Here is a 14,317-nt window from a genome sequence, read left to right as displayed (position 1 = left end):
CTCCCAAATTTTGCCAAATTAGAGGACCACCCATTATAAACACTCACAACTGTATATCTAAGAAGATCCGTTTCTCTTCTCCCACGTGGATCTTCCAGATACAATCTTCACCTTCCACATAGGGCTCCGGCCAGTTTGGGGACAATACCACTCCAGCCACAGCAGAGAGCTCCCCACCACACGTGGCTGTAAAAGACAGACAGACAGACAGGCAGACGGACTTCATTTGTAAAGAGATCAATGTGGCACAGTGGCTGAGCATGTGGGCTATGAAGTCAGACAGCCGTGAATCTCTGTGTGCTGTGGACAGGTGCCTTCACCTCGGGCAGCCAGGGCACGCGCGTGTGTGTGTGTGTGATTAAATGAGGCTGGCCACCTACTTGCCTACTCTGCAGCTGAGGGTTGGTAAGAGTTGGGCTATGGGGTGCTATTGGTCTTTCAGGACCAAGAACAGAGCTCAGCGGTCAGAATGACTCAATAGCCTCTGCTCTTTTGCAGGGTGAGTAGTGGCTAAGAGACCGTCCACTCAAGTTAGGTGGTCCCGGGGTTCCAATCTTGTCTCTGCCGCTAACAGCCTCTAGGAGGAGGTATGTAATTTCCTAGAGCCTCAGCTTCCTTTCTCCATAAAATGGGGGCTATACCACTGCCAACCTCATTGGGTTATTTTGAGGCTTGAGCTCCTGAATGTCAAACATGCAGCACAGTGCCTGGCACGTGGTGGCTGCTCGATAATTTAGATAATGTTGCTATGACCGGTCCCGGCCCTGAACTGGAAGCAGAGGTGTGGCTGCGGCAGGTGCCCTTTAAATTCCATCCTGTGTTTACCACTTTGGAAAGTTCTCAACATGGCAGAGTCCAAAGCACCAATAAATTCCGCTCTGTTAAACCAGCACATTTAATACAGGGATCAATCCCTCACTATGGCAAGGCTGTGATTTCATGCCAACTGCCACCAAGGTGGTGGCTGCCAGAGTGAGGGTGCCCTTCATTATTCCACATGCCGCCAGGAGACCCAGGCACAGATTGGCTCAGCAGCCTTGAATAAGGGAAAACGAGCCAGGCATGATGACTCATGCCTTAATCCCAGCACTTTGGGCGGCTGAGGTGGGTGGATCACCTGAGGTCAGGAGTTTGCAACCAGCCTGGCCAATGTGGTGAAACCCCATCTCTCCTAAAAATACAAAATTAGCCGGGTGTGGTGGTACACACCTGTAGTCCCAGCTATTCGGGTGGTTAGACAGGAGAATCGCTTGAACCTGGGAGGTGGAGGCTGCAGTGAGCTGAGTGACACTCCGTCTCAACAACAACAAAAAGAATGTGGGAAAACAGGGCAGTCCAGTGGAGTCTGTGTAGATGAGGGCTCTATGCAGCCAACACTGTCCAGTGGGGCTCAGAGCACAGTGCTCTGAGAACACAGAGACGTGAGTTCCATTCCTGTCCCCGCCAATTCCCCTCCATGTGTTCTTAGGCAGGTCACTTCACAACATTAGTTTTCTCATCTGCAAATGGGGCTAACAGAATCTATTTTATAAGGCTATGGTGAGGGTGAAATCAGATCATGCACATACACGCTTAGCAGAGTGCTGGTAGCATAATTGTTACAAACCAATTAAGAACTATTATTATACTTATTAATGAGATTCAGGGCTGCCCTGGGTTGTTGGGTGGGTTGTGCACTGCACAAACATGCATATCAGAGGGAGTATTTAGGAGCTAAATCCATGCAGTATTCAGCTCACCAAGCTGTGCATTGTGGGATCTATGCCTGGTGGAAGGGGCACCTTTTAAGATTTCCCCATTTTGTAATTTTCTCAAGACCAGCAGCAACCCTGAACCAAAGGATGGTGAACCCTGAAAAGGGTTCTAATCCTAAAATTGATGTGAAAACTGGGGACAGGCCTCTGAGCTGGGGCCTTGGTCTTCTCATCCGAAGGGTGGAGGTCCCTGGGGTATCCTGGGAAGAGCATCGTGGGTCTGCTCACCTCTGCACAGGGGCTCCGTGTCATTCCAGTATGGGTCTCGCACATTGATACATTCGATGATGGCAGGGCCCTGCTCCAGGGAGTGGCCGGGGTCGCAGGTGAACTCCACTATAGTCCCAATGTTATAGGTCGGGTCAGAGGTGGTGAAGTTCCCATTCTGGATGTAGGGCTCGTAGCAGTGGCCTTTCTCAAATGCTGAGGTAGGGATACAAAGAGAGGCAGCAGTTCAGATGAGGCAGGGACCACCCCATGGTGCTATATCTCAGAAGATGGGTCCCCTGCTGCTGTTTAGAAAAGCCCCGAAGAAAACGAGTACCAAATCAGGTGTCCTGGTTCCAAATGATAGGCCGAGAACCCTGGGGCCACCCAGTCGACTCCTTGGGGCCTCATTTAAAAAAATCTAAAAGAGGAATAAGGATCTCTGTCTTCTCTACCCTGTGGAGTTATTGTGTTTTAATGCCTTTCCATATCCTATATGGATCCTTCCTATAGCCTGTAACTTCAGAGTCCTGATATTTTGCCACTTGAAACTGTAAGTTTGGCTATGATAAAAGCCAACTTTCCTTGGAGAAGCCAGAACAGAAAGTCCCCCAACTTTATGAAAACTGGGGACAGGCCTCTAAGCTGGGAATTTGGTCTTCTCATCCGAAGTGGGGAGATCCCTGGGGTACCCTGGGAAGAGCATAAAATGCCCATCCGAAGGGGGAGGTCCCTGGGGTACCCTGGGAAATGCATAAAATGCCCAGAGAACCCCCTCTTCAAGAGTCATGGTCTCAGCGAGAGAGGCTCTTGCTAAATTCTCCTTGGAGGAAGAGGTGGCTGGACTCTAAGATGTCTGCTAGGTGGAGTGGAGCAGAGCTTCAGGGCTCCCCAGTACAGGATGGACAGAAATCTGAACTCCATTCTTGTTCACTGGTGGTCTTGGGCAGGTCACCCAACTTTCCTAAACCTCAGTTTCCTCACTGAAAATCAGATACAATAACAATTCTAACAACAGTTTCAGTGTGATGAGGGTCAAACAAGATGCAGGATCTGAAACGCAGGCAGACAATGCAAATCCAGGCAGACTTCCAAGAGTCTGTCTTTGGAAACCAAAGGATCCATATGGCCGCAGGATCTCCCACATCCTTAGCAGCCCAGATTTCTATCTCCCCTTGTAATTTTCTCAACACCAGCAGCAACCCTGCTCCCTGGCTACCCCCAACCCCACAAGAGAAGGGGATGCCCCCAGGGACTCTCACCCTCAAATCGGATGTTGAAGGTGGAGGCTGCCCGGGCCTGGTCGGATGTAAACTCAATGCGGATGGTGTTGCCTTCGCTCAGCAGACCCTCAAACGGGACACTCTCAGTTTGAAGGGAGTCGTAGAGAAGAGCTGACTTGTTGGTCTGCCCGCTGTGAACCGTCATCCTGGCAGTGGAAGCAGAGAGGAGGGGCACTGAGAGATCTTCCCAGGTCACTGACACAGCGGAGGAAAGGGTACATTATAACTGTCACCTCTGGAGGACTCATTCCCCAATCCCAAACCTAACTCTGCCCTTTTTTTTTTTTGAGATGGAGTTTGCTCTTGTTGCCCAGGCTGGAGTTCCATGATGAGATCTTGGCTCACTGCAACCTCTGCCTCCTGGGTTCAAGCGATTCTCCTGCCTCAGCCTCTTGAGTAGCTGCGATTACAGGCATGCACCACCACACCTGGCTAATTTTTGTGTTTTCAGTAGACACGGGGTTTCACCAAGTTAGCCAGGCTGGTCTCGAACTCCTGACCTCAGGTGATCCACTCGCCTTGGCCTCCCAAAGTGCTGGGATTACAGGCGTGAGCCACTGCACCCAGTCCTGACTTTGCCTCTTATGTGCTCAGACAAGTGTCATCTTATCGAATCCGTTTCCTCTTCTGTACAAAGGGACTAAATGCCTGTTTGGCTTTCTTACGGATTTATTCTGAGGTTGTAGGGAGAGTAATGTATATGATGTGATAAAACAATGAACTAACGAATTAATGTTGACTGTTATTATTAATTGAGAAATTGGAATTAATGAACTAATCTCATCACCAAAATGGTGGCTTATGTAAAGTCAGGCAGACCTGGGTGTGAATCCTCACTTCATCACTGTTGAGCTGTGTGGCTTTGGACAAGAATGCTTCACCTCTCTGAGCCTCTGTTTTCTCATCTGTAAAATGGGTACAATTGCACATACATCAGAGTGTGGGATGTGGTGGCTCACGTCTATAATCCCAGCACTTTGAGAGGTCAAGATGGGAGGAGATGGCTAAAAATTAACCGGGTATGGTGGTGTGTGCCTGTAGTCCCTGCTACTCTGCAGGCTGAGGCAGGAGAATCGCTTAAACCCAGGAGGCAGAGATTACAGTAAGCCGAGATCACTCACTGTACTCCAGCCTGGGTGACAGAGCACGACTCTGTCTTAAAAAAAAGTTAACAGGACAGAGTAGGTAAGTTTTATTTATTAAGCATTTGACCCCTACCAGGCTCTGTCTCTAATCCCCATTTTCCTTTTTCTTTCTTTTTTGTTTTTGAGATGGAGTTTCACTCTTGTTGCCCAGGCTGGAGTGCAATGGCATGATCTCAGCTCACCACAAACTCTGCCTCCCGGGTTCAAGAGATTCTCCTGCCTCAGCCTCCTGAGTAGCTTGGAATTACAGGCATGCACCACAATGCCTGGCTAATTTTGTTTTTTAGTAGAGGCAGGGTTTCTCCATGTTGGTCAGCCTGGTCTCGAACTCCCGACCTCAGATGATCCACCCGCCTCGGTCTCCCAAAGTGCTGGGTCTACAGCCATACCACCCTGAACGCACCCGATCTCGTCTGATCTCAGAAGCTAAGCAGGGTCGAGCATGGCTAGTACTTGGATGGGAGACTATTCTCCATTTTCTAAGAGCACTGTTTGGGAAGTGAGGAGTCATAATTCCTATTTCCCAATTCCCCATCTGGATTTACATTAAGTCTTAAAACATCTTTCAGCCTCAGTGTCCTCAACTGTGAAAGGAGGGACCTGACCATAATGTCTTTCTGATCCATCTTACAGGAGGGCTTTGAGAATATTTCAAAATAAAAAGTGCCCTGAAAAATAAAATGTGTTAAACAAAACATTGGGTATTTATTTTTATTGTTATTAAAGCTATTTGAACTTGACTCCTTGCTAGCCTTGGTTTTTTAAAGAAATTATGCAAAAGTGGTGAAGAAAACAGTACACAAATGAGATAAGTTTTTTATGGAGTCATAATCACATGTTTTTAAGCCTTCAAGGTTTTTACTGACTCATAAAAATAGTTTATTTTATGTTGCCCAGATGAATTTCTAATGTCATTAAGAGGTATAAATGTTGGAGCCACAGTTTGTTTATTTTGCCATGTGTCCAGTATGGCTGAGGCAAGAATGGGGGCTGTGGGTGGAGGCCAGGGGCACTCCAGGAGTAGGAAGGGGCATCTACATAGTCTGGATAAGATCCCAGAATATTTCAGAACATTCTAGAATAAGACCACAGAATTTCTAGAAAAAGATCCCAAAATATTCTAGAATAAGATCCCAGATTATTAAAGTTTTATAATTATGGATTCTATGCATATTATTAAGAGTCTACAGACATACTCCTGCTTAGATATCGCCTGGTAACTTCTCCCTGGTCCTTTCATGTGTACATATCTAGTTTTTCCATCTCTATTTCCTATCATGCCAGAAACTAATATTTTCTACTTCTCTCCTATTCTCCATGGAGCCTAATATGGCTGGGAACTGAGCAGATGAACAGTCCATACTCCCCTTCTGTTCAATTGCAAAAAGGGGTGTGCAAGAGAAAGAATAGGGTAGTGCAATGTGAGGAACCCAGGCTCCCTTTTTGCCTCTTTCCCTATCCTGGGGAAGGTCCTTCTGTATGCCCTGGTTTCCTCATCTGTAAAAGGAAGAGATTGAAGCCGATGGTGTCTAAGATCTTTGCTATCCACCACAGCTCTTCCTTTCCTGAATTCTGTGAGTCAAAGCTTCAGCCATTTCAAGACTCCAAGCCCCCAAGCCACCACATTCTAACATTCTGAGAGGGAACAAGGCTGGGTGTGGACCTTCAGAGCTTTACCTGTCCTTGTCATGCAGCGACAGCCTCTCAAAGTGCAGGTGCAGTTTCTGGCCTTCTGGAGCTTCAATCGTCCAGACACAGACCTGGCTCCCATTGGTGTTTCCAGGGTAACTTGGGGAGAGGACGCGGCCAATGGTGGCATTGTGCACTGCCCCTCCACAAGGAGCTGGATCAAGAAAGGGGTGGTGGGCAATGAGGGAGAGAAGAGAGGAAGAGGGAGAGGGAGAAGAAGGGAGGGAGAGGGAGGGAGGGAGACAGAGAGAGAGAGAGAGAAAGGAAGTGAGTGTCATTCTCCCCTGATCCCCACCCTGCCCCTTGCCTAGGGTGAAACATCAGAGACCTGGAGTGGGAGGAAACTGGGCAGGGAGAGAAAGCTTGGAGGGTACTTGTCCTCCTGGGAGAGAATCCTCCCGTTTGACCGGGGATTTCACTCTACAATTGGAGCCATCAACATGTGTATTTCATGGTAGGGAATGACTGCAATTTAATGACAGTTCTATGGTGCTGGCTGTGCCCTGACTTTTAATTACAAAAAGGCAATCAAGAAGGATATAAACAGGCAGTTCACAAAAGAAGGAATATATTTCTAGTACTTAGTAAGCACTAAAAAATTCAGCCTCACTAATAATAAATGAAATGCAAATCTAAACTGTATTCTACTTTCATCCGCCGAATTGGCCAAGACAAAAAGCAGGCATAAAACCTTGAGATGGTAAGAGTGAGGGGAAATGTTCACTCTCATCATGACTGGTTAGAATGAAAACCGTTATGACCTTTCACGAGGGCAATTTAGCGAAAAGCCTAGAAAATATGCTCAAATGCTTTGACCTGGCAAATACGGTTCTGGATAATTGCAATAAGAAAAGATTTGGGAGCCACAATGGCTCAGGCCAGTTTTCCAGCACTTGAGGAGGTGAGGCTATGCGTTCGAGGTCAGACTGGGCAACATGAGAACCTGTCATTCATTAAAAAAAAAAAAAAAAAAAAAAAAAAATTTAGAGATTTTCACAAAGAGATAGGAATGAGGATATTCATGGCTATCTCGTTTCTAAAATGAAAAATTAAAAAAACAAGATAAATGTCCACTCACAGATGTTTAGTGAAATACATCATGTGCCACATAACAGTGTTTCCATTAATGACAGAATGCATATGACAGTGGTCCCGTAAGGTTTTAATATTATATTTTTATCATATCTTTTCTATGTTTAGATAAACAAATACCATTGTATTACAATTGCCTACAATATTCAGCACAGTAACATGCTGTTCAGGCTTGTGGCTGAGGAGCAATCGGGTATACCATATAGTCTAGGTGTGTAGTAGGCTGCACTGTCTAGGTTTGTGAACATACACTTTATGATGTTCACACAATGGTGATAGCACCTAAAGATGCATTTCCTAGAACGTATCCCCATCCTTAAGTGATGCATAACTGTAAATACACTCCACCCATTCCAAAATTAAATACATGTTCTTAAAGAATACTTCAGCATATAGGAAGATACTCACTATTTTTTAAGTGAAAAAAAGAAAAGAAGTTAGAAAATAGTGTGCCATGCCTATTTTAATAAGCTATCTGCAAGGATCAGTTGAGGCCATGGATATAAAAGTGATTTGCTCCTATCTCCTCCACTCCACTATTTCTTGAAAAATTTCTTTCCAGAACCATCTATTACTCTTATCATACAAATCTAATGAAAAATATTAAAAAGTGATTTGTGCGCTGGAAAGAACACTTCCCAGCTTGCAAACAAGGAGGTATTCTTATTCTTACCCTAATTCTTAGGAGATATTTGGTTCTTAGAAAATTGTTTTCTCATGCACTATTGTGGAGAGCAGTTTTGAATTTTCTAAGCCTCAGGAGAGCTGGTGGGTAGCAGACAACTCTCACAGAGCATGGCAGTCAGTCCAGGAGGAGGGTATGTGAAGTGTAGCCTGGAGCCATGATTGGGTAAAGCTCTACACCACGGCCAGGGTGTCCAGTCTTGGGAGTCATTTCTACCTTTTAGGAGGATCAAAGGAGCTTGGAAAACATTTCCTTCCCAAGCACAGGACCCTTGGTTCCCCCTTCACTTTCAGAGAAATAGGACAGGAAGCAGAAGTGGGACAGGTTATTTGGAACCATCTCACAGATGGCTAAGGAGTTTGTAGGTTTCATGGAAACTGGGACCACTTTTAGTTTGTTTGTTTCATCATGCTACCAGCATGAGAGCTATCAGTACTACCAGTGCAGAAGAGCTCCTGGTATGTAGAATGTGCTCAGTAAATATTCGTTGAATAAGTAACCACCATTAATTTTGCAAAACAGGAAAAAAGAAGTTGGAAGGTGTTGCGCCACTTTCTCAAGGACGTACACATATTAAGTGGAGCAGCTGAGACTCACGTTCAGACTGCCTCCCTCCAGAATCTCTTATTGAAGCCACTACTCCACTCTCTGTCTTATTTATGATGATAACCTGTTAATCCAGAACGGTAATGGAATAAAGTGGGTGCCTTGCAAAATGTTTGTTGAATAAAAGAATGAGTATTTTTTCCTTTTTGTATCTCTAATATCAACTCAAAGCTTGATATATAGCAGGTATCCATGAAATGTTTGTTGAATGACGGTATGACTGAATGGGGCTTGCAGTAGCAGAGAAGGGTGGATAGCTCTCCTCTCTGCTCCAGACTCTGCTGTGACCTGTAGCAAAGATATTGCCAAGAAGCTCCAAACTTCTTTCAGGACCACAGACAGAAAACTAGGTTCATTTCTCTCTCCAGGCTGCCCTTCTGTCCTAGAGTGAAGAGATTGTCCTGTGAAATAAGCCAGCCCTAGGCTCAAACCTTGCCAGTTATCAACTGTGGATCTAAGACAGGTCACATAAGTTTTCCCACTGTAAAATGGTGGTAAGTTCACCCCCCTTATAGGACAGTAGTGAGAAATCAATGAGAGCTTAGTGCCATACCTGGCACAGAGTACCAAAACATAGCCAGTTCTATTGCCCTGTGGCTCAGGAGCTGAGAGATGGAGGACACTGTCCCCGGTGGGGGGCTCTGGCCATCTGTCCTCCCGAGCTGCTGATCACTTGCAGCTTCTCTGCTTCCCTTCTTTGCCTGATTAAGCCGACTGATGGCTCTGTTTGGCTTCAATTTGCCAGCCGTGGCTCCCCCATCCATCTTTCTTAGCACAAATTGAAGCTTAATTCTTCCCTGATTTCACATAGATAAAAATTAATGTGAGAGAGGCGTGGAGACCAACTGCCCTATAGTTTGGATTTTTATCTTTGTTTTTTTAAAAAAGAAAATATCTGAAGGGCCTTGGGGGAACAATACTGTAACAATTAAATCTCAGAATTTATCATCAGGTCTCATTTGCTTTTTGAGTTCCACTTGACTGTGAGTAACTGGTGGGCAGGAATTATGTGTTATTATTTCCAATATTCTCTTTATACACGGCTCATAGTTTGGCACATAGTAGGTGCTCAGTTAATATGGGCAGCCTATGCTCTCTCAACCGTCATCAGGACTTTTGAGAATTCTAAAAGGGTTTTGCTCTCTTGATAGCTGAAGGTGGCCAAGACTGAGCCCACTGGTGCGGGGACAGTGTGGTACAGACCCGTGCTTCTCCAACTGCAATGTCCATATGATCACCCAAGGGGCATGTTCGAATGAAAATTTTGATTCATTTGGTTTTGCATGGAGCTCAGGATTGTGTATTCCTAATAATTTCGCTAGTCTGAGGGCCACACTCAGTAATGAAGATCTAAGAGGAAGAGCTCAGGAGAGAAGGGTTCTGGACTAAGTTCTGCCACCTTGAGCATGTTACTTCATCTCTCTCAGCCTCATTACTCTTTGCTTATGAAAGTAGTAATCTTATCTCCCCGAGTTCAAGTGAAATATTAGGTATTGTCCATACTGATTTCCATGGATCCAGTCTGACCACCTTCAATAATTTTTGCCACATTGAAGTCAGAACGATCATTCTTATGCTTAAATTTTTGCAGATATCCCTTGCCCAGTCCACCTGTCTTCTCACGACCTTGAACGATACAGCTGCTGGCCACTACCCCAGCCTCCTATCTGGATATTTTTCTCCGTGGTTTAGCCAGATTGATCTTATTTATTTACTTTCTCAAACTCATTGAGTTCCTTCCCACCTCTGAACCTTAGCATACACTAGTGCATCTGCCTGGAATGTTTTTTCCCCCAACTTTCCACCCTCAGTCTATTTCTTACTCAACTTCCAAATCTTGCAGTGTCATCAGGTAATCCTTCCCTGACCCTTCACTCATCACTGTCTGTCGTCCTCCCCAGGTGAGGTCCTCTCTCACATCTTCCTCCTGCATACTTTTCTCCATTGCAACGCCTCTCACGATGGTGACCGATGTCTTCTCTGTCCTCAGTCTGCATCATTCCACCCTGTGTGTTTCTTTCCTAGTCCTTAACACAACCTGTTACCAGCATGTTTGCATCCTTGTGTACTCATTTACATGCTACATCCTCACCTTGACGGGAAACTCTGTGAGAGCCAGAACTGGGTCAGGGTCCCTGCAATGCTATAGCAACAGGAGCAATGCCTACCACACAGTGGGTGCTCCATGGGTGTTTGTTGAATGACTACATAGATAGGAAAGGTTCTGTATGATAAACAACGCCCAACATGCACTTAGAATTCATTCTGTCCTTGAAGCCTCAGATTTTATCTGCTGGCCCAGAAGGCCCATTTCCCTTTATTAGAGGGAATCAGACTGCGTCAGCAGGCTCCCTGCAACAATTACTATGGGGTGACTTTGAGTAAGCAGCTTCACCTCCATGAGCATCATCTGTAAAATGGGGATAATAGCTCCCATCATATGGGATTGCTGTGAGGATTAACTGCAGCCCCTGGAATGGTGTGTAAGCTATATGGGCTGGGCTTGAGCAATGGCAGTAGTTACACTCAAAGCACAAGAAATAGAGGAAAAAAAAGATTTAATTTTGCCAAATGGAAAAGCTTTCTGCATCAAATAGCACTGTCGAGAAGTCAAAAGACAGCCCATGAAATGGAAGAAAATATTTGCAAACCACTTATCTGATAAGGGTCTAGTGATCAGAATATATAATGAATGCTTGCAACTCAACAAAAAAAAGACCAACAACCCAATTAAAAAATGGGCAAAGGCCTTGACTCGACATTTCTCCAAGAAGATCTACAAATGGCCAACACACACGTGAAAAGGTGCTTGACATCATTAATCATCAGGGAAATGGAAATTAAAACCATAAGGTATCTTCATACCCACAAGGATGGCTGTAATGGAAACAACAACGTGGCAAAGAGCAAGAGCTGGCAGGGATGCGGGGAAACTGCTGCCTTCACACTTCCGGCAGGAAAGTAAAATGGTGCAGCTGCTGTAAATAGTTTGATGGGTCCTCAAAAAGTCATACAAACAATTACCATATGACCCAGCAATTCCACTCTTGAGCATATATCTAAGAGAAATGAAAACCATATCCACACGAAAGACTTGCATACAAATGTCCGCAGCAGCATTGTTCATCATAGCTGAAAAGTAGAAACAACTCAAGTGTTTACTAATAAATAAATAGATCAACAAAATGTGGCACATCCATACAGTGGAATACTATTCAGCCATAAAAGGAAATGAAGTACTGATACATGCCACAACATGCATGAACCTTGAGAGCACTGTGCTAAGTGCTAAGTGAAAGAAGTCAGATATAAAAGTCACATAGTATATGACTCCATTTATATAAAATATCCACAATGGAAAAATCCATAGAGACAGAATGCAGACTGATGGTCGCCAGGGAGTGTGGGGAGAAGGGATGGCGAATGACTGCTTTCAGGGACAGGGTTTCCATTTGGGGTGTTTGTTTTGGAGCCAGACAGTGGTGATGGCTGCACAATAGTGTGAACATACTATAATGTCTCCAATGGCAAATTTCATGTGTATGTGTATTTTGCTCCAATTAAAAAAAAATGGCAATAGTCATCTATATTTAGCAGTCTCTTCCCCTGGGCTCAAAGCCATTCCCTGAGGTCACCTGTGACATCCTCCGGGTTGATCTTTCCCCTCTTAGTTGAACCATTGGGTTTGGTCTGGCTGAAGCTGGAGCGTACCTGAGCAGATGGGCTCCTGGCTGCTCCAGTGCGGCTTGGAGGCATTGATGCATGTCAGCATCTTAGCGCCCTGGAGCTCATAGCCCAGGTGGCAGTGGAAGTGGGCCACCCCACCGGAGTGCAGGTCCATCACCGTGACATCCCCAGAGTCAGGCCGGCGAGGAAAGTTGCAGCTCAGCATGAAGGCTGGGAAGAAATGCAGAGGCAGACTCAGTCAACACTCGGAGCGGGAGATCAAGAACCTGACCCACATCCTGAGAGTCAATTTGTGCCGGGGAGAGAAGATGAGGTCCCTGGGGACTCCAGAGCTCCTGAGGATGGTATTTTTCTGACTCTTTGATCACATCATGCTGAAGCTGCCAGGTTAGCGCTTTCTTGAGGCTTAAAAATCGCCACGCTGCCTAACCAGAGACAGCAGGTTTGGGGTGAAAAATGAGTTCCCATACCTCCTTTGAGCCTGTTTTTACATGGACACAGAATGGCCTTCTCTCTGGGACTAGGAGGAGCAAGACCACCCAGGAAGTTTAGTTACACCTGCATGTGCATACTGGGTGCTTATTAAAAATGCAGATGCAGCTAGGTGGCTCATGCCTGTAATCCCAGCACTTTAGAAGGCTGAGGTGGGTGGATCACCTGGGGTCAGGAGTTTGAGACCAACCTGGCCAACATGGTGAAATCTTGTCTCTACTAAAAATACAAAAAATTAGCCAGGTGTGGTGACGTGCGCCTATAGTCCCAGCTATTCAGGAGGCTGAGGCAGAAGAATCGCTTGAAACTGGGAGGTGTTTCAAGCGAATCTTCTGCCTCAGCCTCCCGAGTAGCTGGGACTATAGGCACACTTGCAGTGAGTCAAGATCTCGCCACTGCACTCCAGCCTGGGCCACAGAGTGAGATTCCATATCAAAAAAAAAAAAAAGCAGAGGCTTGAATCAGCTCTTTGGGAAAAGCCCAAGAATATTAAAGCTTGAGAACTACTGACCTGGGAGACAAGAGCTTGAGCTTTGGAGGGAAATCAATGTGAGTTTACATTCTTACTCTATCAATTAGAACTGATGTCACCTTGAGACAAGGACTTAGTGCCTACAACTTACAGGTGGTGTGGGGATTAAATGAGATAATACAGAGAAAAAGCCTCCTTCACAGTCAGTAGATGGGGGTAGTAAAAGGTGTGTGGGACTATATTGAATCCCTCAGTTTACATAAGAGAATGTCAAGTTCATCCCAGCTTCTTCACTCTAGACCATGATCTGACCTCAGTACTGACTAGGAGGAATACAATCAAGTTCACAGTTCAAATTCTTTTTGTTGTTGCTTTTAAGTTCACAACAACAGCAAGGAGTAGTATCCATACTGAAAAGTTGTGATGAAGTGTATACTCCCCCATACAGTCATCCACCTGTTTTAGAAACAGGTGAGAGAAAAGTTGAAAATGAATTGTTATTGTTGTTTTCAAATGTCTGGACAATCTGATATAAAATATGATGGCTCTCAGTATCTGGTTGCATGGTTCAGGAATCCACTTTCCATCCAGATATTTCAGCAGTTGGCAAGTATCCAAGGGAAAGCTCCCGGGTAAGGCAAAGAAGACCTGAGATCGTGGAAGCTGCCCAGGAGGAAATGGGATGGAGGGAGAGGGGAAGAAAAGAGGAAGGAAAAGGGGGACTAGGAAAGGAGAGAGAGAGAGAGAGAGAGAGAGAAGGGAGGGAAAATGGAGGGTGGAAAGAAAAAGAAAGAGAGGAGGAAATGAAGAAATCAAGCAAGCAAGAAAAGAGGGAGGAAGGAGAAGGAAGGAGAAAGGAAGTAAGAGAAGAGAGGAAGGAACAGAGAGCAAAACAGAGGAGACAGGAACAGACAAAAAGGAAAGAAGGAAAAACAGTAGAGGAAGAAGAAAAGAGAGAAGAACCCCATTAGGGCTCTTTATCAGGAATCTCTGGATGCACAGGGGATCCCTGCGTTGAATTCAGGGGCTGTGAACTTGAATGAGGGGAAGTGGCTTGCTCGTTTTCATTAGCCTCTACCTGAGCTGTGCTAGTTCCTGGCAACAAACTGCAACATAGTAGCAGGAACTGCAACTTTGACATTAAGAGAAATCACAGATATTTTTCATCTCATAATGGACATCTTAACACATTTCTTATGCTCCTT

The 14,317-nt window shown here is 45.3% G+C and overlaps 1 protein-coding gene across 4 annotated transcripts in view; it reads right to left on the bottom strand.

Annotated features, from left to right (window-relative positions):
• Positions 1-14,317, bottom strand: part of SEZ6L (seizure related 6 homolog like) — a 219,310-nt gene that overhangs the window by 73,634 nt on the left and 131,359 nt on the right. For all 4 annotated transcript variants that reach the window (XM_064367870.1, XM_064367871.1, XM_012464901.3 and 1 more), the window contains exons 5-9: positions 12,173-12,358; positions 6,067-6,232; positions 3,224-3,390; positions 1,983-2,177; positions 48-186 (exon numbers count right to left, since the gene is read on the bottom strand). In XM_064367870.1, coding sequence (XP_064223940.1) covers positions 48-186; positions 1,983-2,177; positions 3,224-3,390; positions 6,067-6,232; positions 12,173-12,358 — 853 coding nt within the window. The remainder of the gene's footprint in view (positions 1-47; positions 187-1,982; positions 2,178-3,223; positions 3,391-6,066; positions 6,233-12,172; positions 12,359-14,317) is intronic.

Source organism: Aotus nancymaae, unplaced genomic scaffold, assembly GCF_030222135.1.
Source record: "Aotus nancymaae isolate 86718 unplaced genomic scaffold, 86718_ANA_hifiasm-v0.15.2.pri h1tg000076l, whole genome shotgun sequence".
Taxonomy (NCBI): Eukaryota; Metazoa; Chordata; class Mammalia; order Primates; family Aotidae; genus Aotus; species Aotus nancymaae.
This window is presented reverse-complemented; position numbering and strand designations above follow the sequence as displayed.